We start from the raw sequence: 26,862 nt of genomic DNA on the forward strand, positions 1-26,862 counted from the left end.
AGAGCGTGCTACGCTGATCAGCAACTGCTCTCTGGACCTCGCCTTTATGAGGAGATCGTCCAAGTATGGGATAATTGTGACCCCTTGCTTCCGCAGGAGCACCATCATTTCCGCCATTACCTTGGTAAATATTCTCGGTGCCGTGGAGAGACAAAACGGCAAAGTCTGAAATTGGTAATGACAATCCTGTACCACAAATCCGAGGTACGCCTGATGAGGTGGATAAATGGGGACATGAAGGTATGCATCCTTTATGTCCAGAGACACCATAAAATCCCCCCCTTCCAGGCTTGCGATGACCGCTCTGAGCGATTCCATCTTGAACTTGAACCTTTTCAGGTATATGTTCAGGGATTTTAAATTCAATATGGGTCTGACCGAACCGTCCGGTTTCGGTACCACAAACATGGTCGAATAATAACCCTTTCCTTGTTGAAGGAGGGGAACCTTGACCACCACCTGCTGAAGATACAATTTGTGAATTGCAGCTAACACTATTTCCCTCTCTAAGGGGGAAGCTGGCAGGGCCGATTTGAGGTATCGGTGAGGGGGCATCTCTTCGAATTCCAGCTTGTATCCCTGAGACACAATCTCTATCGCCCAGGGATCCACCTGGGAGTGAATCCACTTGTGGCTGAAATTTCGGAGACGCGCCCCCACCGGGCCTAGCTCCGCCTGTGGAGCCCCAGCGTCATGCGGTAGATTTTGGTGGAAGCCGGGGAGGACATCTGTTCCTGGGAACTAGCTGTGTTGTGCAGCTTCCTTCCTCTGGGGCGCCTCTGGCAAGAAAGGACGCACCTCGGACTTTGCCTTTTTGTGATCGAAAGGACTGCATTTGGTAATACGGTGCTTTCTTAGGTTGTGAGGGAACATATGGCAAAAAATTTGACTTTCTAGCAGTAGCTGTGGAGACCAGGTCCGAGAGACCCTCCCCAAACAATTCCTCACCCTTGTAAGGTAAAACCTCCATGTGCCTTTTTGAGTCGGCATCACCTGTCCATTGCCGAGTCCACAGGACCCTTCTGGCAGAAAATAGACATTGCATTTATTCTAGAGCCCAGTAGGCTAATGTCTCTTTGAGCATCTCTCATATATAGGACAGCGTCTTTTATATGCCCCAGGGTCATTAATATAGTATCCTTGTCTATGGTATCAAGTTCTTCAGATAAGCTGCTACAGCACTACACACCCAGGCCGACGCAATTGCTGGCCTTAGTAAGGTACCTGAATGTGTATAAATGGACTTCAGGGTACCCTCTTGCTTTCTATCCGCAGCATCTTTTAGGGTGGCCGTATCCTGTGACGGCAGGGCTACCCTCTTGGATAAGCGTGTTAAAGCTTTGTCCACCCTAGGGGAGGATTCCCAGCGTAACCTGTCCGTTGGCGGGAAAGGATACGCCATAAGCATCCTTTTGGAAATCTGCAGTTTTTTTATCTTGAGATTCCCAAGCCTTTTCACATAACTCATTTAGCTCATGTGAAGGGGGAAAGGTCACCACCTGCCTTTTTTCCCCATACATATGAACCCTCTTGTCAGGGACTGGGGTTTCCTCTGTGATGTGCAACACCTCCTTCATTGCTATAATCATATAACGGATGGATTTAGCCAATTTAGGCTGTAACTTTGCATCATCGTAATCGACACTGGAGTCAGAATCCATGTTGGTATCTGTGTCAACAATTTGGGATAGTAGGCACTTCTGAGACCCCGACGGCCTCTGCGACATAGGATCAGACATGGGCTGAGACACCGACTGTCCTAAGGTTTCAGCTTTATCCAACCTTTTATGCAAGGAATTAACATTATCATTTAAAACCTTCCACATATCCATCCAATCAGGTGTCGGCGCCGACGGCGGAGATACCACATTCATTTGCCCCCGCTCTGCTTCCACATAGCCTTCCTCGTCAAACATGTCGACACAAGCGTAATGACACCACACACACAGGGGATGCTCTTTTTGAAGACAGTTCCCCCACAAGGCCCTTTGGAGAGAGAGAGAGAGAGAGAGAGAGAGAGAGAGAGAGAGAGAGAGAGAGAGAGAGAGAGAGAGAGAGAGAGTATGCCAGCACACACCCCAGCGCTATATGTCCCAGGAATCGCACAGTAACTTAGTGTTAACCCAGTAGCTGCTGTATATTATGTTTTTGCGCCTAATTTATGTGCCCCCCCTCTCTTTTTACCCTCTTCTACCGTGAATCTGCAGGGGAGAGCCTGGGGAGCTTCCTCTCAACGGAGCTGTGGAGAAAAAATGGCGCTGGTGAGTGCTGAGGAAGAAGCCCCGCCCCCTCAGCGGCGGGCTTCTGTCCCGCGTTTATGTACATTATGATGGCGGGGGCTCATACATATATACAGTGCCCAACTGCATATATGTCCAACTTTTGCCAAGAGGTCCTAATTGCTGCCCAGGGCGCCCCTCCTGCGCCCTGCACCCTACAGTGACCGGAGTATGTGGGTGTAGTGTGGGAGCAATGGCGCACAGCTGCAGTGCTGTGCGCTACCTCAGTGAAGACTGGAGTCTTCTGCCGACGATTTCGAAGTCTTCTTGCTTCTTTCACCCGGCTTCTGTCTTCCGGCTCTGCGAGGGGGACGGCGGCGTGGCTCCGGGATCGGACAACAAAGGGTGAGATCCTGTGTACGATCCCTCTGGAGCTAATGGTGTCCAGTAGCCTAAGAAGCAGGACCTATCTGCAGAGAGTAGGGCTGCTTCTCTCCCCTCAGTCCCACAATGCAGGGAGTCTGTTGCCAGCAGAGCTCCCTGAAAATAAAAAACCTAACAAAATACTTTCTTATAGCAGGAGAGCTCACTAAACAGCACCCAGCTCGTCCGGGCACAGATTCAAACTGGAGGAGGGACATAGAGGGAGGAGCCAGAGTACACCAGAATCCAAATTCTTTCTTAAAGTGCCCATGTCTCCTGCGGAGCCCGTCTATTCCCCATGGTCCTTACGAAGTCCCCAGCATCCACTAGGACGTTAGAGAAAACTGGAAGCGGGGATGCCACTGCCAGTATACTGACGGCTGGCATCCCAGCCACCAATCATTCATACTGAAACCTTTTAAAGTACTGTAAAAATGTTGATCAGCTAGCAATCTTAAAATTCAGCCACACTGCAATGCCCAGATCCTTGGCCATTTTTTTTTCTCAACGATGGAGAACTTGATCGAGATGCAAAAATCTAATAGGTTATTATTTTCAAGGCTGCCCCAATGCATTTAAATGCAACAGAATAGTCAGACTTCCACTCAGCCATCAGAATTTTACTTCCATTTTAATGTTTGCTGCATGCCACCACCATGGCATTGTCTGAATGTACCCTTGTGAGCTTATCAAACTATTGTTGCCCATTAACTTCAGTGTTTTGTACAATCCTTATTTTTAGAATATTCACCATCATGCAACTGTGAGCCAATACACACTTTACTAAATTTTGATATGTCTAAAGCATCCAAAAGCATTCTTGTCCCCTGAAAAACACTGTCGCATGTAGAACAGCAGACAAAACAAGCCTGTGGATAGGAACCAACTCCCCCCCCCCCCAACCAAAGGGGGTACCCCTAGGCAAACCAGCTCACCGCAGCCACAGTGTTGCATGGCTACACCTTTGGTAAACAAGCCCACCACCACATTAATGGACATCTAAACTCCACAGGCAACCAACCCCCACTGCCATACAACTAAGGTAGTGTTTTGCAGTGTTGCAAAATAGGAAAGGCCTACATTTATCAGTAATAAAACACAATATGACAAACTTATCTTTCTGTGAGGAAATAATATACACAATATAAAGGATTAAGTTAAACAAGAGAACCAAAAGTATACACAGTCATGAAATCTACCACTCAAAATCAATGTTTTAATAGAGTGACATGATTATCACTATAGATAGCCATCAATCTATATATAATCAAGAGTGGTAGAAAGCCAATAAACTTTAGCACTGTTTACCATCACAGAGCAGACACCATCTCTACAACAAGCAGTTCAGAGAAAATAATGGAGATTTTGGTAGGCTGTGTGAACAAAGCATGCTGTGTAGGATGCGATTAACAGGTATTAAGACCTCCCCTACGGGCGCACTGATTGAGAACATACCTTACTTAATATGGCCCACTGTGCTACTCCGCTAACTCAATGTGAGCTGCCACAATGCGGGCTATCGCCCTGTACTCCCCAGTATAAGGAGCGCAACTAAAACAAACGTCTACCTTACTACTGCATCTCCTGTAGCCACCTTGCTGGCGATATGGTAACTACTGGACCCAGATACAAGTCTGTAGTGACTGCCAGGTCACCCTGGAGACTCTTCAAAGGGTGACAGACCTGGTAGTTAGTACTGATGCCAAGCATCTCAGCCCCACTCCTATACTCCAATGTTACCCACAAGAAAAAAGACCAAACAATACTTTAGTCACAAGCCATAAAGGAATACTACAACATTAAGCATTCTTAACATGCAATTGGGAAATATTTAAGCAACTGAGCTTCCATGCAAATGAAAGTTACCTTCCATCCACATCATATGGCCTTCGCACTCCTGGCCGGCGATCCAGTTCATATCGCAAACGCTCTTGCTGGCGGCGCAGCTCATCACGTTCTCTCTGGATACGCTCCTGCTCTCTCCGCCTTTCATCCTCTACGCGCATTCGTTCTCTTTCCAGTCTCTCACGCTCCATCCGTTCCCTCTCAAGCCGCTCCCTTTCAAATTCAAGTCTCATGCGTTCTCTTCGTAGCCGCTCTCGTTCTTCTTTTTCACGGACCATTAGGACTCTCTCGCGTACTCTTCGATCTCGCTCCCTGTTGCACAATATGAATATAAAATCAACATGAGGGCCAATTTTCCATTCACTACATTTGAGCATGCATGTGTTTTGTAAGAAATAAAAATTATACATAATGTAAGTTAAATAAAAAAATTAAGGATACCACCTTTATTTTTGTACATGCCCTAGCAACGGCAAAAAACAAAACAAACAACTAGCACTGAAAACATACCTTTGTCTCTCCATTTCTCTTATCTCTCTTTCCCTCTGCCTTTGCCGCTCACGCTCCCTTTGTTCTTTAATTTTATCAAAAGATAGTATCTCTTTCTTATCTTTACTCTCAGATTTTCGGTCCTGACTCTTGGAACTCTAAAAGTAAAAAAAAAAAAAAATATGTTTTAAACTGCAACACACTCAATGCAGCCTGGGGATTTAAAAATCTAGTTAACAAGCTCTGAATGCAGAAATAGTTGATCACAATAAGGAAGTAGCCATAAATTTGGTTCATGTCACTTTGACATAATGTCTTCATTGGCATCCCTCTAGTGTTTAGATTAAGCAGTTCAAAAAGCAGACCAATAGAAAACAGGATTTTTGTACTTGCCAGAGAAATCCTTTTCCAATTCCATGGGGAACACTGGGGTATAGATGAGGCTGGAGGAGTCTGCACCAAAAGGTTAACGTATAGCAGCAGACTCCTGCCTCTCTATACCACACCCCCTTTTCACTAAGCCTAAAGGACAGGACAGGACAGGACAGAGGAGAAAGTACAAGTGCCACACACAGTTAGGAAGAGAGCCCAGTGTTCCCCATAGAATCAGAGAAAGATTTGTGTGTTTAGTACAAAAGCCCAGTTTTACTCTTCCATACATGGGGGGACACTGGAGTTGTTTCAAAACTGTTCCTTATGCTGCGTATAACTCTTCGACTGAAACTAGCATCTCTAGATGTAAAGATATCAAATATTGGTAAAAAGTAAAAAAAAAAAAAAAAATTTAAATTGTGCGCTGAGGACCAGGTCGCCACCCTGCAAAGCTAATCTGCCGAGCCACACAGGTTGTCCTCACCAACCTGTTCAAATGAGCAGCGACAGAGTCCGGAACAGATTTACTTAACGAAGCAAGCCTGGCGCACGACTGCTGTATTCCATCATTGTCTACTTGGAAGCTTGCCAACCCCACCTGTGGACATCAGAGCACAAACAAGGTGTCTGTGAGCCATACGTCAGCCGTACTATCCGAAGGGCCCAAACCACAGCTACAGAGGAGTCATTGAATCAAACCGATACCTTTTGTAAGAAGAAACCACTATATCTTCGATGTGGCAACGTGACTCAACCTTATTCGAAAATCCATTATGGCATGCAAGTCCACCCTATCACGTCCAGCTGCAGACTTGAAGCAGCCGTTTTGGACAGTGAAACAATTCTAAAATCTAGGTGCCACACTGAAAGTGTAGAAGTCACTAAGGTCTGTCTTTAAATGTTATAACACTTTAATTACATGAAAAAAGGTTTACATTTTTAGGGGATAAATCAGTCAGCTAAATGAAGGACGCTACAGTGATTCATTGAATTCAGCTGAATAATTTTTAGACATTTAAAGGGTGTACACACGTACCGATGTGTGCTGAGCGATCTAGCAGAGACCGCTCAGCACACCTCTCCTCCCTCTCAGCACAATGTGTGCTGAGCGAGGAAGGGGGGGGAATGCTCACTTACACGGCGGTGAAGTGAGCGATCTAACTAGATTGTGCCTCTAGAACTGGCGATCGCTATGGGGCATACACACTGAAAGATGTGTGCTTTATTTCTAAGCAATCTATTGGTGTAGCCACACAGCACTGTAAATCCTATTCATTGTCAGAAACACATTAATGTGTCTATGGATTTAATGCTAACTAAACCACTCTGAACTCCAGAATAGTGATCAGAAGCTGTCCACCGACCCCGAAAAGTTTGTTAACCAGACACCACCCATCCACCCTTGCATACTTGAGCCAGTGGTGAACAGGACCCAGTCCTGGATCTGAAAGGGGTAGCCCATGTCCAGGTGGGACTGAAGTAACTACCACAAGAGGGGGCGACGGACCTCTCTCGAGTGTGGATAATTTGTGACTTGAGCTGCAGACCAGATTTGTTCCACCAGGAGTCTTTCTGGTGAGGACAGGAGTGAAACTGGGCATACTCCGCCACGTTGACGGTGGCAACTGAAGAACCAGGACGTATACAGGTATTGACACTTGACAATGAAGACATAAAAATTATGTTCGACATCCCCCGAGATGGAGTCAAGGAGGATTTCCTCCAATTGATGATCCAGCTGTAAGACTGGAGAAGGTCTACCATGAGGCAGATGTTTTCCTTGAGGACATCTGGTGACTGGACCAGGAGAAGGGCGCCCTGATTAAGCAGGTTCAGTAATCCTCTGCAGCAAAGATGACTTATGTGAAGACACCAGGAGCATTCTACTCTCTCTCCTGAGACAAGCTGAGGCAGGCACTGTCCAAAATGGCTGCCCAGCATCTCCGGTAAGGAGCGGAGAAAAAAAAAAAAAAAACAACCTCTTCATTCTAGCATATACCCCACGGCAAATGGGCACATACATAGTAATGCCATGTTGCCTAACTGCTCTGTTGGTCTAGTGGGGGTGTGGACACAACCTAGTTCCCAACTGCCAGCCCAACCGGTGGCGACAGTTGTGATGTGATCATGCAGCTCCCTGCAGGGAGCCGCCTTATTGTCCCTCTCTGTCTGGCTGCAGCTCCTGTGTGTGCGCTGTGGGGCCCGGACAAAGAAGCTGCGGGTGGGTGGAGCAGCACTGCCAACATCCTGTTGGACTCCTAGGGCTGCTCACTCCATAAAAAGGAGGATTTTTGGTACTTATCAATAAATCCCTTTTCCGGAAGCCATAGGGGACACTGGCACAACTTCAAGATCGTGGGGTGAAGATAGTTGTTTCAAGGAGCTGGCATTTTAAATAATCCAAGAAGTAAAACAGGCTCCTCCCCCTCTATCCCCCATCATCCCTCAGTTATGAATTAGCAGAGAGGAGACGGGAACAAGAGAACAGAACTATACGAGGGAAGAGAGCACATAAACAGAACCGAACAACAATGAAGGCAAGAGAACAGTGATGGGCGGGCGGCCAGTGTCCCCTATGGCTTCCGAAAAAGAAGTACCAAAATACTCCTTTTCCTGTTAGCCACTAGGGGACACTGGCACAACTTCAAGACTGCGGGGACGCCCCAAAATAGATAAGGCACATACCTGAACTTTCAGGGATCCTAGACGAAGTCCGGAATCTTAACCTGCCTGAAGAAAGAGCAAGTACCGTGAGAGACGAAAATAACCTGATTGAAACCCTTTTCGGTCACACAAAGATATAAGAATGCCAGATGCAATGGTAATGGACTGCCGTAACAGGTTTTCGTGAACGCAACATCGTGGGAATCACACATTCCGGAATCCCTTTGCATTTTAGGATGTCTGCCTCAAGAGCCATCCCATTAAACGTAGTCGTGGTAAATCTGGATACACAAAGGGCCCTTGTTGGAGTAGATCCGTTCGCAGAGGTAGAGGCCAAGGAACGTCCGCTAGCAGAAGGTCAAGGTCTGAAAACCAAGCTCTCAGAGGCAAATCTGGTGCTACCAAGATCAATGTGATTGACCTGCGTTACATTTTCTTGAGAATGAGACAAGAGGAAATGGAGGAAACACGTATACTAGGTCGTAAGGCTAAGTAACGACCAGAGCATCTACAGCTTCCGCCTAATGATACCGTGTTCTGGAGATGTATCAAGGAAGCTGATGACAGGATGCCATGAGATCTACCTCCGGACACCCCCAGCGCTGTGTCAGAACATCGAACACCTCTGGGTGAAGTGCCCATTATCCCGGATGTAGATCCTGAAAGCTGAGGTAGTCTGCTTTCCAACTGTCTACTCCTGGAATGAATACTGCTGAGAGGACTACAGCGTTTCTTTCGGCCCACTGGAGAATGTGGGTCACCTCTCGCATCGATTGGTGACTGCGAGTTTCTCCCTGCTTGTTTACGTATGCTACAGCAGTAGCGTTGTCCAATTGAACCTTTAGCGCCTTGGATCGAAAAACTTGGGCAGCTTTTACCAGCGCATTGTAGATCGCTCTCAGTTCCAACACATTTATTGGCTACAGTGATTCCTGTGGAGACCAATGGCCCTGAAGATGGAAGTCCAACTCAACCGCGCCCCATCCCCTGAGGCTAGCATCAGTCGTTAGAAGCATCCAGTCCAATACACCAAAACAGTGTATCGCAGTGAGATTGTGCAGTTGGAGCCACCAAAGAAGCGAAAGTCGCGTCTCTTGAGTCAGTTGAACTCTTGAAGGTGTAGATGCGACCGAACAGATTAACTTCAAAATGGTGTCCAGCTTCCGGTCAGACAGGTCTTTCAAAGAAGTTGCTCCCAGAACAGGTAATGCAGGGGAACCTGGATAGAGGGGAGTCCACTCGATGTAACATCTCCCATTTATCAGTCATACCTAAAAATGGATAAATCCTGAAGGTGCGATTTTGGCTAAGTGTCCATTTTGACCATCTCTTCTATGAGTCCAAATTGACCTGCCTGCACAATCTATCTAGGTTTGCGATGCTGACCGTTCATCGGCATTGAATCGGGATCGCAGGGCGACTTTCATCTTGCAATCTGCACTAACTTTTCTTACGATTTTGACTATATAGTCAAAATCGTAAGAAAATCTCACAATGTGTACACACCATTAGAAAACTTTTAGGCATCTGGAACCACTTGTCCGGGTGTTTCCAAGCCTCCGTTAGCGGATCATCCAGTTTCCTGGAAAAAGTGACCGATGAACGCTGCTTTCTACCAAACAAAGCAGTATATGGCGAATCCGGTGTTGTAGTCTTGGGAGTGTTCAAAAATAAGAATTTACTCACCGGTAATTCTATTTCTCGTAGTCCGTAGTGGATGCTGGGGACTCCGTAAGGACAAGGGGGAATAGACGGGCTCCGCAGGAGACTGGGCACTCTAAAGAAAGATTTAGGACTATCTGGTGTGCACTGGCTCCTCCCCCTATGACCCTCCTCCAAGCCTCAGTTAGGACACTGTGCCCGGAAGAGCTGACACAATAAGGAAGGATTTTGAATCCCGGGTAAGACTCATACCAGCCACACCAATCACACCATATAACTCGTGATAGGAACCCCGGTTAACAGTATAACAGTGGAGCCTCTGAATAGATGGCTCGCACAACAACCCGATTTGTGTAACAATAACTATTTACAAGTATTGCAGACAATCCGCACTTGGGATGGGCGCCCAGCATCCACTACGGACTACGAGAAATAGAATTACCGGTGAGTAAATTCTTATTTTCTCTGACGTCCTAGTGGATGCTGGGGACTCCGTAAGGACCATGGGGATTATACCAAAGCTCCCAAAACGGGCGGGAGAGTGCGGATGACTCTGCAGCACCGAATGAGAGAACTCCAGGTCCTCCTCAGCCAGGGTATCAAATTTATAAAATTTAGCAAACGTGTTTGCCCCTGACCAAGTAGCAGCTCGGCAAAGTTGTAAAGCCGAGACCCCTCGGGCAGCTGCCCAAGATGAGCCCACCTTCCTTGTGGAATGGGCCTTAACAGATTTAGGCTGCGGTAGTCCCACCGCAGAATGCGCCAGCTGAATAGTGCTACAAATCCAGCGCACGATAGTCTGCTTAGAAGCAGGAGCACCCAGCTTGTTGGGTTCATAGAGAATAAACAGCGAGTCAGTTTTCCCGACTCTAGCCATCCTAGAAACAAAGTTTCAGGGCCCTGACTACGTCCAGTAACTTGGAATCCTCCAAATCCCTAGTAGCCGCAGGCACCACAATAGGTTGGTTCAAGTGAAAAGCTGATACCACCTTCGGGAGAAACTGAGGACGAGTCCTCAACTCTGCCCTATCCATCTTAAGTGGCTCAAACCAATGTGATTTCAGGAACTCCAGAACCACATTGAGATCCCAAGGTGCCACTGGGGCACAAAAGGAGGCTGAATATGCAGAACTCCAGACTTTTGTCAAGGAACTTCAGGCAGTGAAGCCAGTTCTTTCTGGAAGAAAATCGACAGGGCCGAGATCTGGACCTTAATGGACCCCAATTTGAGGCCCAACGACACCCCTGCTTGCAGGAAATGCAGGAATCGACCCAGGTGAAATTCCTCCGTTGGGGCCTTCTTGGCCTCACACCAAGCAACATACTTCCGCCAAATGCGGTGATAATGTTTTGGGGTGACATCCTTCCTGGCTTTGATCAGGGTAGGGATGGCTTCCTCCGGAATGCCCTTTTCCTTTAGGATCCGGTGTTCAAACCGCCATGCCGTCAAACGTAGCAGCGGTAAGTCTTGGAACAGACAGGGTCCCTGCTGCAGCAGGTCTTGTCTGAGCCGCAGAGGCCAAGGGTCCTCTGCAAGCATCTCTTGAAGTTCCGGGTACAAAGCTCTTCTTGGCCAATCTGGAACCACGAGTATAGTTTTCACTCCTCGCCTTTTTATTATTCTCAGTACCTTGGGCATGAGAGGCAGAGGAGGAAACACATAAACCGACTGGTACACCCACGGTGTCACTATAGCGTCCACAGCGAGCGCCTAAGGGTCCCTTGACCTGGCGCAATATCGTTTTAGCTTTGAGGCGGGACGCCATCATGTCCACCTGTGGTCTTTACCAACGGTTTACCAGCAATTGGAAGACTTCTGGAGGAAGTCCCCATTCTCCCGGGTGGAGGTCGTGCCTGCTGAGGAAGTCTGCTTCCCAGTTGTCCACTCCCGGAATGAACACTGCTGTCAGTGCTAACACAAGATTCTCTGCCCATCGGAGAATCCTTGTGGCTACTGCCATTGCCCTCCTGCTTCTTGTGCCGCCCTGTCTGTTTACATGGGCGACCGCCGTGATGTTGTCTGATTGGATCAGTACCGGCCGGTTCTGAAGCAGGGGCCTGGCTTGGCTTAGGGCATTGTAAATGGCCCTTAGCTCCAGGATATTTATGTGAAGAGAAATTTCCTGTCCTTGGAAATTTCTTCCCTGTGTGACTGCACCCCAGCCCCGAAGGCTGGCATCCGTGGTCACCAGGACCCAGTCCTGAATTCCGAATCTGCGGCCCTCTAGTAGATGAGCCCTCTGCAGCCACCACAGCAGCGACACCCTTGTTCTTGCAGACAGGGTTATCCGCTGTTGCATCTGGAGATGGGACCCGGATCATTTGTCCAACAGGTCCCACTGGAAAGTCCTTGCGTGGAACCTTCCGAATGGAATTGCTTCGTATGAAGCTACCATTTTTCCCAGGACTCGTGTGCATTGATGTATCGACACCTGTCCCGGTTTTAGGATGTCTCTGACTAGAGATGACAATTCCTCGGCTTTTTCCACTGGAAGAAACACTCTTTTCTGGTCTGTGTCCAGAATCATTCCCAGGAACAGAAGACGTGTCGTCAGGACCAGCTGTGACTTTGGAATATTGAGAATCCAGCCGTGCTGTTGTAGCACTTCACGAGAAAGTGCTACCCCCATTACCAACTGTTCCTTGGACCTCGCCTTTATCAGGAGATCGTCCAAGTACGGGATAATTAAAACTCCCTTCTTGCGAAGGAGTATCATCATTTCGGTCATTACCCTGGTAACGACCCTCGGTGCCGTGGAGAATCCAACGGCAGCGTCTGGAACTGATAGTGACAGTCCTGTACCACAACCCTGAGGTACTCCTGGTGAGGAGGGTAAATGGGGACATGCAGGTAAGCATCCTTGATGTCCCGAGAGACCCTGTAATCCCCCTCGTCCAGGTTCGCAATTATCGCCCTGAGCGATTCCATCTTGAACTTGAATCTTTTGTTATTTGTGTTCAAGGATTTTAAATTTAAGATGGGTCTCACCGAACCGGCCGGTTTCGGTACCACAAACATTGTGGAATAGTAACCCTTTTCCTGTTGAAGGAGGGGTACCTTGATAATAACTTGCTGTGAATACAGTTTTTGGATAGCCACCAACAGAGGGAGTTGCCGGTAAGGCAGATTTTAGGAAACGGCGGGGGGGGGAAGACGTCTCGAATTCCAGTCTGTACCCCTGAGATACTGTTTGAAGAACCCAGGGATCCACCTGTGAGAGCCCACTGTGCGCTGAAATTTCTGAGACGGGCCCCCACCGTACCCGGGTCCGCCTGAGCAGCCCCGGCGTCATGCTGTGGACTTACCGGACGCAGGGGAGGACTTCTGCTCCTGGGAACTAGCTGTGTGGTGCAGCTGTTTCCCTCTACTTTTCCTCATGGTAGAAAAGATGAGCCTCTAGCCCTCTACTTTTCTGGGGCCAGAGGGACTGTACCTGATAATACAGTGCTTTCTTTTGCTGTGGGGTAGCTTGTGGCAAAAGTTTTGATTTCCCAGCCGTAGCTGTGGAAAAGAGGTCTGAAAGACCATCCCCAAACAGTTCCACCCCCTTATAGGGCAAACTTCCATGTGCCGTTTTGCATGGGCATCGCCCGACCATTGCCCAGTCCATAACCCCCGCCTGGCGGCAATGGACATAGCGCTTATTTGTGATGCCAGTCGGCAAATATTACTCTGTGCATCACGCATGTATAAGACAGCATCTTTTATATGCTCTATTTTCAGCAAAATATTGTCCCTATCTATAGTATAAATATTAGCAGACAGGGAATCTGACCACGCAGCTGCTGCACTGCACATCCATGCCGAGGCAATAGCAGGTCTCAATATAATGCCCGTGTGTGTGTGTGTGTGTATATATAGCTTTAAGGGTAGTTTTCTGCTTTCTATCAGCAGGTCCTTCAGTGCGGCCGTATCCGAAGACGGTAGTGCCACCTTTTTTAATAAGCGTGTAACCGCTTTTTCTACCCTAGGGGGTATTACCCAACGTGACCTATCCTCTGGCGGAAAAGGGTACGCTGCTTAGAAATTATCAATTTCTTATCGGGGGAAGTCCACGCTTCCTCACACACCTCATGTCAATTCCTCAGATGCAGGAAAAACTACAGGTAGTTTTTTCTCACCAAACATAATACCCTTTTTTTGTGGTACCTGGGGTATTATCAGAAATGTGTAAAACATTTTTCATTGCCTCAATCATGTAACGGGTGGACCTACTGGAGGGAACACTAGTCTCATCATCGTCGACACTGGAGTCGGTATCCGTGTCGACGTCTGTATCTGTCACCTGAGGTAGCGGGCGTTTTAAAGCCCCTGATGACATTTGAGACGCTGGAACAGGCACAAGTTGTGTAGCCGGCTGTCCTATGTCGTCAAACCTTTATTGCAAGGAGTTGACACTTTCACGCAATTCCTTCCATAAGTCCAACCACACAGGTGTCGACCCCGCAGGGGGTGACATCACATTCACAGGCATTTGCTCCGCCTCCACATAATTTTCCTCCTCATACATGTCGACACAGCAGTACCGACACACAGCAGACACACAGGGAATGCTCTTACAGAGGACAGGACACCACAAAGCCATTTGGGGAGACAGAGGGAGAGTATGCCAGCACACACCAGAGCGCTATATATCACAGGGATATCACCTATAAAACGTGTTTTCCCCTTATAGCTGCATAATATATTTATACTGCGCCTAATTTGTGCCCCCCCTCTCTTTTTAACCCTTTTCTGTAGTGCAGGACTGCAGGGGAGAGCCAGGGAGCGATCCCTCCAGCAGAGCTGTGAGGGAAAATGGCGCCAGTGTGCTGAGGGAGATGGCTCCGCCCCTTTTTTGGCGGGCTTTCTCCCGCTATTGTAAAAGTTCTGGCAGGGGTTAATAAACACCTATATAGCCCCTGGGGCTATATATGGTGCCAGTTGTGCCAGTGCCCCCCCCCCCCCCCCCAGCGCCCTGCACCCATCAGTGACCGCAGTGTGTGGTGTGCATGAGGAGCAATGGCGCACAGCTGCAGTGCTGTGCGCTACCTTGGAGAAGACAGAAGTCTTCAGCCGCCGATTTTTCCGGACCTTCTTGCTTCTGGCTCTGTAAGGGGGACGGCGGCGCGGCTCCGGGAACGGACGACGAGGTCGGGTCCTGTGTTCGATCCCTCTGGAGCTAATGATGTCCAGTAGCCTAAGAAGCCCAAGCTACCACCACTTAGGTAGGTTCGCTTCTTCTCCCCTTAGTCCCTCGATGCAGTGAGCCTGTTGCCAGCAGGTCTCACTGAAAATAAAAAACCTAACATATACTTTCTTCCTAGGAGCTCAGGAGAGCCCCTAGTGTGCATCCAGCTCGGCCGGGCACAGAAATCTAACTGAGGCTTGGAGGAGGGTCATAGGGGGAGGAGCCAGTGCACACCAGATAGTCCTAAAGCTTTCTTTAGAGTGCCCAGTCTCCTGCGGAGCCCGTCTATTCCCCCTGGTCCTTACGGAGTCCCCAGCATCCACTAGGACGTCAGAGAAACTTATATTCTAGCTAAAATAAGATGTCAACCCCCTGAGAAGGTTCCTATGGAACGTCTTCGTCTGGGTCAGTAATTTCGCCCAATTCACGATCGTCCTCTTCAGTTTCGTCCTGAGAGAGAAGACCTGCCACCCAGGGTGGTTCTGTAGCAATAGAAAGTACATCATCTTGGGGGCGTGGCCTGGCCACGGAAAGGGGAAGACGTGCTGAATCAGTGCTTCTGACCCCGACTCTATATATCTATCTATCTATCTATATCTATCTATATCTATCTATATCTATCTATATCACCCTCCCGGCAACAGATACAGCCTAATAATCTGCACCCCGGGGCTGTCGAGCCCCTGCTGGCTGTGGAGCGGTGGGTTGCGGAGCCGGCGGGTGCCCCTGAGACCCGTGCAGGTTGCGGCCTACCTGCTCGGCAGAAGCCGGGGGCTGGAGTAGTGCGGCACCCGGACCGGAAGTGCCGCGACGAGATCGTGAGCGGGGCCGCAGCGGTGGATCGGGGTCTCTGGACGGTCCCCCCGCAGTGCGGTCTCCCCGCCTGTGGCGAGCCGGCCAAGCGACTCCCCCGGAGCTGATTACGACCCCGCCGGGTGGCCGGACGGCGCGGGAGAGCGAGACCGCGGCTGCGCCGCTCGGTCTGTCCGCGGCTGCTGCTGTAATCAACTTAATTGCGGACATCAGACCCGGCGGAGGTGGTTGTGGCTGCGGGGACCAGGCCCACTAACACCACCACCGAATCTGGGGGGAATTTCCTCTCCCTTCCACTAAGGCCTGTGACAGGAATCCAAAGCCGCCATCTTGCTCCCTGGCAACCAGCCGGAGTAAAGGTAAAGCTGCACTGCATCACACTTTCCTTACCCCTGCAAGATTGCAGAACCTGCTCGCACTACCGCCCGTAACTGAGACGGCCGTAAAAATGCTTTAATTTTTACCATATGTACCTAGACCACTGGATGAGAGGTTGGGCTGCGAGTTAACCCCAGCTGCAGGGATAGCACCTGAAAGAGTTACAGCTCCATTATTGTGACACACGGATCCTCGGATCAGTATTATTATGATATAATACAATATAATAAAATACTACGCGTGCCATATTTATGTAGCTGGACTTTATATATAATCATCTCTGGCACCTTCCTCCCGACTAGCTGACAATCCATCCCTCTCTGGTGGCCGCTGCTGTTAGCTACTTGATCTACACTAACTGAAGCCTGGAATAACTCACAATTTGGACCACGGCTATTCTCTACGAAGCTGCTGCAGCTCCCTCCTCCGCCCTTCGAGCTTTCTAAAGCCTGAAATACTTGCTTTCTCACTCCCATAGGAGGCCGGGATGGAGCCGTAAGTCAGCAACCTGACCTGCCTGGGCCGCTCACCTACTATACAATTTACGGACTGTGTCCTTTCTTTAATAATTTTTTCTTCTTTTTTTCTCCCACTCATTTTTTTTTTTTTTTTTTATATATCCCATTATGTCCAAAAACAAGAAAGTAACGCAAGCTCCAACTAACTTCTTTGGCTCAAAGTCGAAGGGCCCGCAGAACCCCAACATGACCACAAACGCCCCTCCTTCTCCGTGCTCTTCAGAGGCGGGTATCGACCCTCAGATTCAGGCGGTAATGTCGAGCCTGCTGGAGGGAGTGCAGTCCGCGTTTAAACAGGAACTCTAACGCTATTGCAGAATTTAAATCAGACCTAACAGCTCTCGGTAACCGAACGGATGCATTGGAAAGATAGACTGATGATCTCAGCCGCTCCCAACACCGCCTTCACAGAGAGCTCACTAGATTGCACGAAGAAATGGAGACTCTTAAAGAGTGACAAGAGGACCAAGAAAATCGCTCGCGTAGAAATAACTTACGAATACGCAATGTTACGGAATCAGTCCTCGGCTTATCGCTGCCGTCATTCCTGAGAGAATTCTTTATATACCTCGTACCAGACCTCACAGACGAAGAGTGTCTCTGTGATAGGGCTCAGAGCACTTCGTGCAAAACCCTCTCCCGCTCAACCGCCCAGGGATGTTATTGTCCGTTTCCATTATTTCCGTTCAAAAGAGAAAATCCTGTCCTCGACTCCCCAGAGATCCTGTTTAAAGGTATGCAGTTACAAATCTTTCAGGATCTGGCTCCCTCCACTATCCAAAAACGACGGGACCTCCAATCGGTCACCCGGGTCCTGCGACAGCACCAGATAAGATATAGATGGGGATTCCCCTTTCAACTTCATGTTTCAGTCAACAACTCCGTTCATTCTGTCAAAACTTTGACCCAAAGACAGGAATTGCTGGCAAAGCTGGATCTCCTCCCGGTATCATCTGCAGTCGACATGGCGACCTCATCCTCTAAATCGCCACACCCTCAGTCTCCCCTGCCTGAATGGACAAGGGTGACCCGCCAGCGCACTGTGGACAGAGATCCTCCCTGACCTGGGGGGACCCCCCGCAGTGGTTTGCCCTCAAACTGTCGGAAGCAGCGCCTCCATGCCTCGTAATGAGCAATGGCTGCGGAGGATTTGACCCCCGTCCAAAGTCCCATGTCGTAACTATTTTCTGTTATTGCTGTTACAGTTAAGTTATATTAGTTTGTACTCCCGTGGTAATCACCCCACCCTTTTTTTTCTGGACACAGCCCTATATGTTATATATTATATTATGTTCTTTATAGCTGTAAAGTGGCCACGACCACACTCAACCCTTGTGGTCTGGGTAGTCTACCCTCTCTCTCACATGGTACCTCAGTTACCCCCCAACATTCCCTTTCTGTTGTATACATTGTTGTTTATGCAGTTTTCCTTTCCTGCGGTCCTCGAATGGGACCCACAATTTCAGGGATTTTTCCCCGTTTGGGTTTTTTCTTCTCTATGTTTTTCCCCTTCTCTTTTTTCTTGTGGCTTCTGTCTGACCCTCCCACTCCTGCTCTCTCTGTCCCGAGGGGTGGCCTCCTCCTGGCACAAATAGTACTTTCTCTGGTCATGTTTTGCAATATGTCGTACTCCCTCATGTGAATAGCCATGTGCCTTAAAATATTTTCGGTCAATGTAAATGGCCTGAACTCCCCTAGGAAGTGTACTGTGTTTCTGAGTGCTTGCAGGCGAGAGAAAGTCGACATAGCCTTTCTTCAGGAAACACATCTCACTGGTTTCCCATACTCTGCATTTTTTTTTTTTTTTTTGTCTAGACAGCCCTATATGTTATATATTATATTATGTTCTTTATAGTTGTAAAGTGGCCACGACCACACTCAACCCTTGTGGTCCGGGTAGTCTACCCTCTCTCACATGGTACCTCAGTTACCTCCCAACATTCCCTTTTTGTTGTATACATTGTTGTTTATCCAGTTTTCCTTTCCTGGCTCTGGTAAATGGTTCTCCCAGTCCTACTTTGCCTCTGCGGACTGTAAAAAACGTGGTGTAGCCATTTTAATTCACCGTAATATTCCGTTTATCCACTCTAGGACAGTGATGGACCCAGACGGACGGTTTCTTATGGTGATGGGTACCCTCCGGATTTGGTCTCCACTTACGCTCCCAACCAAGACCAATCTCTGTTTTTTTGACTCTCTGTCTAAACGCCTGTCCAGAGAAGCACAGGGAAACATTATGGGCGGTGATTTTAACACCATTATCGACCCGTTGTTAGATAGATCCGGCCCTCCACCTCATGCGTCCATGACATCCCTGCCTCGGGCCTCTCGTACTCACACTGCTACCTTGAAACACCATGGCCTCTGTGACACCTGGCGATCCCAACACCCCCACACTAAAGATTTTACACATCTCTCGGCTCCACACCAACACTATTCTAGGATCGATATGATCCATATCTCCTCTGACCTTGTACCACTGATTTCCGATGCGGGTATCACGCCACTGACATGGACGGATCATGCTGGGGTTTACCTCCTCATAGATATATACCGCTCACCTCATAGGAAATATAAATGGCGTCTTGACGATTCGCTTTTGCAACACCCTTCTGCACTGGAGGAAATCTGATTAGCAATTACACATTACTTCTCCGAAAATATATCCCCTGACATCTCGCTTAGTGTCCTGTGGGAAGCTCACAAGGCCACGATTCGCGGCGCTTTGCTGGCGAAATCGTCGGCAATTAGGAAAAAAAGCTGTGCAGGAGATTACCTCACTCGAATCAGAAATAGCCACCTTACTAACTAGACATAAAGCAACCCCCGACGCTTCTCTGCTCTCTCAGATTGACTCCCTCCGGGGACAACTTAATACCCTTCTTTCTAGCCATGCAGCACTAATTATCCGGAAGCTACAGCAACGCTTTTATGATAAAATGGATAGAATAGACTCCCTACTGGCCAACAAACTACGTCGTAAACAGGCGCTGGGCGCAATAGATAAGTTGTACTCGCCACAAAGGGGAACCTACACATATGACCCTGAAGTGATGACTGAAGATTTCCGCTTGTTTTATAGCTCCCTCTATAACTTGTCTGACTCGCCCCCTCTATCTCCTGACGGGGTTGGAGGCGTACACTCATACTTGTCTGATACCCCACTCCCAGCCCTATCTGACACTCAGTTAGATACCCTTAATAGTCGGATCTCGGATGAGGAGACAATGGCCGCTATACGCTCCATGCGTTCGTCAGCCGCTCCGGGACCGGATGGTTTCACAGCCCAATACTATAAACTGTTTGCGAAACAGTTGGCCCCGCATCTCTCCTCCTTATTCAATGATATTCTTGAGGGTGCCTCCTTTCTGCCGGAGACGACCCGGGCCGACATAGTGGTAATCCCAAAGCCTGACAAAGACCCGACTAGTTGCTCAAATTATAGACCAATCTCACTATTGAATGTCGATCTGAAGATATATGCGAAAATATTAGCCAACCGTCTGGCTCCCCTGTTTGGTCCACCCGGACCAGGTCGGCTTCATTCCTGGCCGCCAGGCGTCTGACACCACTAGAAGGGCTATAGACCTAATTTACTACATTCAAAAGCGGAAGTCTCCCTCTCTCATTCTGGCTCTCGACGCGGAGAAGGCTTTCGACTGCATTTCGTGGTCTTTTGCCTTCGCAGTCCTTGGCAAAATGGGATTCTCTGGAAAAATTTTTTAGAGGAGATTAAAGCACTCTACCGCTCCCCATCAGCCCAGGTTTTGGTTAACGGTGTTTCATCCGCCAGTTTTGGGATTGCCAATGGCACCAGGCAGGGATGCCCCCTTTCTCCTTTAATTTTCGCACTAGTCATGGAGCCCCTGGCAGCAAAGATCCGTAATAACACCACTATCCACAGGCCTATCCGAGCACAAGATAGCGTTATACGCTGATGATGTCCTGATTTCCCTCACAGATCCAGCCCAATCCCTCCCCTCTCTTTTAACGGAGATCCGTACATATTCAGAGTTTTCCGGTTATAAAATTAACGTTAACAAAACAGAGGTCCTTGACTTTCATATCCCGGCAGCTCTCAAACAAGACCTACAAACTATCCTACCCTGTAATTGGTATACAAAGAAAATCAAGTACCTTGGTACGTACTTGACCCATCATCACCACCAACTTTTCCAAGCAAATTACCTCCGCTTATTGCAGAAAATCAAAGATGACTTGTTGGAATGGTCCAGATACTTCATCTCATGGATAGGCAGAATAAATTCTGTCAAGATGAGTGTACTCCCCCGACATCTGTATTTGTTTCAGACTCTCACGACTTATGTTCCTACCTATGTCTTTAAGACTTTGCAATGCCAAACCTCCTTTATCTGGAGCCGTAAACGCCCTCGCGTCAGACTTAAACTGCTTCAGCGCCCTTCCAGAGGCGGAGGGCTGGGTATCCCGGACTTTAGAAAATCAGGATTTTGGTACTTACCGATAAATCCCTTTCTCCGATTCCACAGGGGCCACTGGAGTGTAGTTACAATGGGGAGATAGTAGGTGGTATTGGTAGCTGGCACTTTAAAAATTCTCACACTGTGGCTAGCTCCTCCCCTACTATCTCCCCTCCAAGCCAGTCTACGTTAAACTGTGCCCGAGGAGAGCTGTAATAAACAAACCGTAAGGTAGAGGAGGTTAGCGACGCCCTGTAAACCAGGCGAACACAAACTAAACCTGGAACAGAACCTGACAAAAACCAGGCTAGCCTGAACCCAACAAGCAGTCATATGGTGATCTGCAATCGTTAATCAAACAAAAATCAGGAGAAACAGCGCTGGGCGGGCGTCCAGTGGCCCCTGTGGAATCGGAGAAAGGGATTTATCGGTAAGTACCAAAATCCTGATTTCTCCTTCATCCACTAGGGGCCACTGGAGTGTAGTTACAATGGGGACGTCCCAGAGCTCCCAAAAAACGGGTGGGAAAGCGCTGAGTCTCCTGTAAAAACTGCTCGGCCAAACAGTGATGCAGAGGCCGTAAAAGTGTCAAACTTGTAGAATTTGACAAAACGAATGTCGGTTTGACCAAGTAGCCGCCCGACAAAATATTAATGGAGACCCCGCGGGCTGCTGCCCACGAAGGTCTTACAATGCGCGTAAAGCGCGCTGAAATGGAAAACGGAGGCTCCCTAGTAACCGCCAAGAAGACTGTCTGATGATCAGATGTATCCAACTGTCCAGCATATGCTGGGACCCCGGCTATTTAGTACGGGAGCATCGTCCAGAGCAAAGAAGAAAAAAAACACTTCATCGAATAGCCTGAGACCTCTGTAGAGAGAGTTGACGAGCCCTGACAACATTCAGAGAGGATTGAAAACCACTAGTGTCAGATTTATATGAAAAATGGACATCCCCTCTGGAAGAAACGACCGCTGAGGAAGAAGCATAGCCAGGGTAGTTGCCAGTAGAGTACTCCCTGAACAAGAGGCCGAACTTACGGCCGCTAGGCTAATATCATTTGGAAGAAAAGCGAAAAAGGCAGAGACCTAAAATTCCGGTCAGTGTGGTTTGAAGCGCAGCGGAGCAAAAAAAAACCTCCCAGAGAAACCAAAGATGAATGGTAACTGGAAGAAGGGGGAAAAACCCCTTTTATCTTCATTATGTCCCATAAAGTTTTCCCAAAGTGGCAAAAGCGAGAAGAGGTAACAGATTTCTGAAATCGGGGCCCAGTAGGCCTAACCGAACTAGGGAACTCCTCCCTTCTGAGGTCTCGTGAACAGTCACACGGGTAACCGAAACCAGTGTAAAATTGAACAAGGAGAAAAAAGGAGCCTGTTGAAGTAGACAGTCCAGTCGAGGTAGGAGCCAAGGCTCCTCTACTGACAACAGGCGTATCTGTATCTTCAAGTCATGCGTGGCCCAACCAGCGCCACCGAGAGGACTAGCACGCATAATCCCCTCCTGTGTTACTGAACATGAAGTAGAAATAGAAAAGGAGGCAGGATAGAATAACCAGAAAACTCCCCGGAGCCCTGAGGGCCTCCACGGCTACTGCCGTCCAAGAGTAATAAAGGGTTAAAGAGTCAGTCAGAACGCCCTGAGGTCGATCCGAAATCTCCGCCCACAGCGGACCAGCTGACAAAAACTCCGGGGCATGTTCCCTCACCCAGGAGTCTGACCTGGTGGTTTGATCTGGAAACAAGATTGTTGTCCCCCGCTATATCCCTCTGTGCATCACGCATATATAGAAATGCATCTTTTAAATGCTCTATAGTCAGTAATATACTGTCCCTATCTAGGGTATCAATATTGTCAGTCAGGGAATCCGACCAAGCCACCCCAGCACTGCACATCCAGGCTGAGGCGATTGCTGGTCGCAGTATCACGCCCGTGTGAGTGTATATACATTTTACTGCTTTCTGTCAGCAGGTACCTTAAGGGCGGCCGTATCCGGGGACGGTAGTGCCACCTGTTTAGACAAGCGTGTGAGCGCTTTATTCACCCTAGGGGGTGTTTCCCAACGTGCCCTATCCTCTGGCGGGAAGGGGTATGATGCTAATAACTTTTTAGGAATTAACAGTTTTTATCGGGGGAAACCCACGCATCATCACACACTTCATTTAATTCCTCAGATGCAGGAAAAACTACAGGCAGTTTTTTCTCACCCAACTTTTTAGTGGTACTGGTATTATCAGAAATGTGTAAAAACATTTTCCATAGCCTTAATCATGTAACGTGTGGCCCTACTGGAAGTCACATTGGTCTCTTAATCGTCGACACTGGAGTCAGTATCCGTGTCGGCGTCTGTATCTGCCATCTGCGGTAACGGGCGTTTTAGAGCCCCTGATGGCTTTTGAGACACCTGGACAGGCACAGGCTGAGTCGCCGGCTGTCTCATGTCATCAATCTTTTGTAAAGAGCTGACACTGTCACATATTCCTTCCATAAGCTCATCCACTCAGGTGTCGACTCCCTAGGGGGTGACATCTCTGTTACAGGCAATTTCTCCGCCTCCACATCATTTTTCTCCTCATACATGTCGACACAACGTACCGACACACAGCACACACACAGGGAATGCTCTGATAGAGGACAGGACCCCACTAGCCCTTTGGGGAGACAGAGGGAGAGTATGCCAGCACACACCAGAGCGCTATATATATATATATATATATATATATATATATATATATATATATATATATATATATATATATATATATATATATATACATACACACACACACACACAGGGATAACCTTATATAAGTGTTTTTCCCCTTATTAGGCGCAGTATAACAATACAGCAGCTATTAGTGCCCCCCTCTCTTTTTTAACCCCTTTCTGTAGTGTAGTAACTGCAGGGGAGAGCCAGGGAGCTTCCCTCCAACGGAGCTGTGAGAGAAAATGGCGCCAGTGTGCTGAGGAGATAGGCTCCGCCCCCTTCTCGGCGGCCTTTTCTCCCGTTTTTCTGTGGAATCTGGCAGGGGTTAAAATTCATCCATATAGCCCTGGGGGCTATATGTGATGTATTTTCGCCAGCCAAGGTGTTTTTATTGCTGCTCAGGGCACCCCCCCCCTAGAGCCCTGCACCCTCAGTGACCGGAGTGTGAAGTGTGCTGAGGAGCAATGGCGCACAGCTGCAGTGCTGTGCGCTACCTTGGTGAAGACAGGATGTCTTCTGCCGCCGATTTTCCGGACCTCTTCTTGCTTCTGGCTCTGTAAGGGGGCCGGCGGCGCGGCTCTGGGACCGGACTCAGAGGCTGGGCCTGTGTTCGGTCCCTCTGGAGCTAATGGTGTTCAGTAGCCTAAGAAGCCCAATCCACTCTGCATGCAGGTGAGTTCGCTTCTTCTCCCCTTAGTCCCTCGATGCAGTGAGCCTGTTGCCAGCAGGTCTCACTGAAAATAAAAAACCTAAAACTAAACTTTCACTAAGAAGCTCAGGCGAGCCCCTAGTGTGCACCCTTCTCGGTCAGGCACAAAAATCTAACTGAGGCTTGGAGGAGGGTCATAGGGGGAGGAGCCAGTGCACACCAGGTAGTCCTAAAGCTTTACTTTTGTGCCGTCTCCTGCGGAGCCGCTATTCCCCATGGTCCTTACGGAGTTCCCAGCATCCACTAGGACGTCAGAGAAACTACTGGTAGTTTTTTCTCACCAAACATAATACCCTTTTTTGTGGTACCTGGGGTATCAGAAATGTGTAAAACATTTTTCATAGCCTCAATCATATAACGGGTGGATCTATTGGAGGGTACACTCGTCTCATCATCGTCGACACTGGAGTCGGTATCCGTGTCGACATCTGTATCTGTCATCTGAGGTAGCGGGCGTTTTATAGCCCCTGATGACATTTGAGACGCTTGAACAGGCACAAGCTGAGTAGCCGGCTGTCCTATGTCGTCAAACCTTTTATGTAAGGAGCTGACACTGTCACGTAATTCCTTCCATAAGTCCATCCACACTGGTGTCGACCCCGCAGGGGGTGACCTCACATTCACAGGCATTTGCTCCGCCTCCACATCATTATCCTCATCATACATGTCGACACAGCAGTACCGACACACAGCAGACACACAGGGAATGCTCTTACAGAGGACAGGACCCCACAAAGCCCTTTGGGGAGACAGAGGGAGAGTATGCCAGCACACACCAGGGCGCTATATAACACAGGGATATCACTAACAGAGTGTTTTCCCCTATAGCTGCCTATAATATATATATACTGCGCCTAAATTGTGCCCCCCCCTCTCTTTTTTACCCTTTCTGTAGTGCAGGACTGCAGGGGAGAGCCAGGGAGCTTCCTTCCAGCGAAGCTGTGAGGGAATAATGGCGCCAGTGTGCTGAGGGAGTTGGCTCCGCCCCTTTTTCGGCGGGCTTTCTCCCGCTATTTTATCGTTTCTGGCAGGGGTTAATATACACCTACATAGCCTCTGGGGCTATATATGGTGTTAGTTTTGCCAGCCAAGGTGTTATTACTGCTGCTCAGGGCGCCCGCCCCCCCCCCCCCCCCCGCCTGCCCCCCCCCCCCCCCGCCAACCCCCCCCCTCGTTGCAGTGAGCCTGTTGCCAGCAGGTCACACTGAAAATAAAAAACCTAAACTATACTTTCTTCTAGGAGCTCAGGAGAGCCCCTAGTGTGCATCCAGCTCAGCCGGGCACAGAAATCTAACTGAGGCTTGGAGGAGGGTCATAGGGGGAGGAGCCAGTGCACACCAGATAGTCCTAAAGCTTTCTTAGATGTGCCCAGTCTCCTGCGGAGCAGTCTATTCCCCATGGTCCTTACGGAGTCCCCAGCATCCACTAGGACGTCAGAGAAATACTGTGCATGTGGTAGAACCCTCCGGGAACCCACTGTTACAGACATTGCAGTGAAACTACTTTTTCGTTTTTGCTGGTGACTTACTCATTATGTAACCAGACAAATTCCACCTCAGTAAAATTACTAAAATGTGTATATGGCCAAAGTGCAGTGCACGTGTGCAGACTATAAGAAACCTGATCCAAAAATTCCTACTAACACTAGAGATGAGCGCCTGAAATTTTTCGGGTTTTGTGTTTTGGTTTTGGGTTCGGTTCCGCGGCCGTGTTTTGGGTTCGAACGCGTTTTGGCAAAACCTCACCGAATTATTTTTGTCGGATTCGGGTGTGTTTTGGATTCGGGTGTTTTTTTCCAAAAACACTAAAAAACAGCTTAAATCATAGAATTTGGGGGTCATTTTGATCCCAAAGTATTATTAACCTCAAAAACCATAATTTACACTCATTTTCAGTCTATTCTGAATACCTCACACCTCACAATATTATTTTTAGTCCTAAAATTTGCACAGAGGTCGCTGTGTGAGTAAGATAAGCGACCCTAGTGGCCGACACAAACACCGGGCCCATCTAGGAGTGGCACTGCAGTGTCACGCAGGATGTCCCTTCCAAAAAACCCTCCCCAAACAGCACATGACGCAAAGAAAAAAAGAGGCGCAATGAGGTAGCTGTGTGAGTAAGATTAGCGACCCTAGTGGCCGACACAAACACCGGGCCCATCTAGGAGTGGCACTGCAGTGTCACGCAGGATGTCCCTTCCAAAAAACCCTCCCCAAACAGCACATGACGCAAAGAAAAAAAGAGGCGCAATGAGGTAGCTGTGTGAGTAAGATTAGCGACCCTAGTGGCCGACACAAACACCGGGCACATCTAGGAGTGGCACTGCAGTGTCACGCAGGATGTCCCTTCCAAAAAACCCTCCCCAAACAGCACATGACGCAAAGAAAAAAAGAGGCGCAATGAGGTAGCTGTGTGAGTAAGATTAGCGACCCTAGTGGCCGACACAAACACCG

At 48.6% G+C, this 26,862-nt stretch overlaps 1 protein-coding gene across 3 annotated transcripts in view; it reads right to left on the reverse strand.

Moving 5' to 3' along the window:
- The window catches only part of LOC134907861 (scaffold attachment factor B2-like), a 216,071-nt gene that overhangs the window by 58,865 nt on the left and 130,344 nt on the right, over positions 1-26,862 (reverse strand). For all 3 annotated transcript variants that reach the window (XM_063914824.1, XM_063914823.1, XM_063914825.1), the window contains exons 12-13: positions 4,998-5,134; positions 4,509-4,799 (exon numbers count right to left, since the gene is read on the reverse strand). In XM_063914824.1, the coding sequence (XP_063770894.1) occupies positions 4,509-4,799; positions 4,998-5,134 (428 nt within the window). The remainder of the gene's footprint in view (positions 1-4,508; positions 4,800-4,997; positions 5,135-26,862) is intronic.

The sequence above is a fragment of the Pseudophryne corroboree genome, chromosome 1, assembly GCF_028390025.1.
Source record: "Pseudophryne corroboree isolate aPseCor3 chromosome 1, aPseCor3.hap2, whole genome shotgun sequence".
Classification (NCBI taxonomy): Eukaryota; Metazoa; Chordata; class Amphibia; order Anura; family Myobatrachidae; genus Pseudophryne; species Pseudophryne corroboree.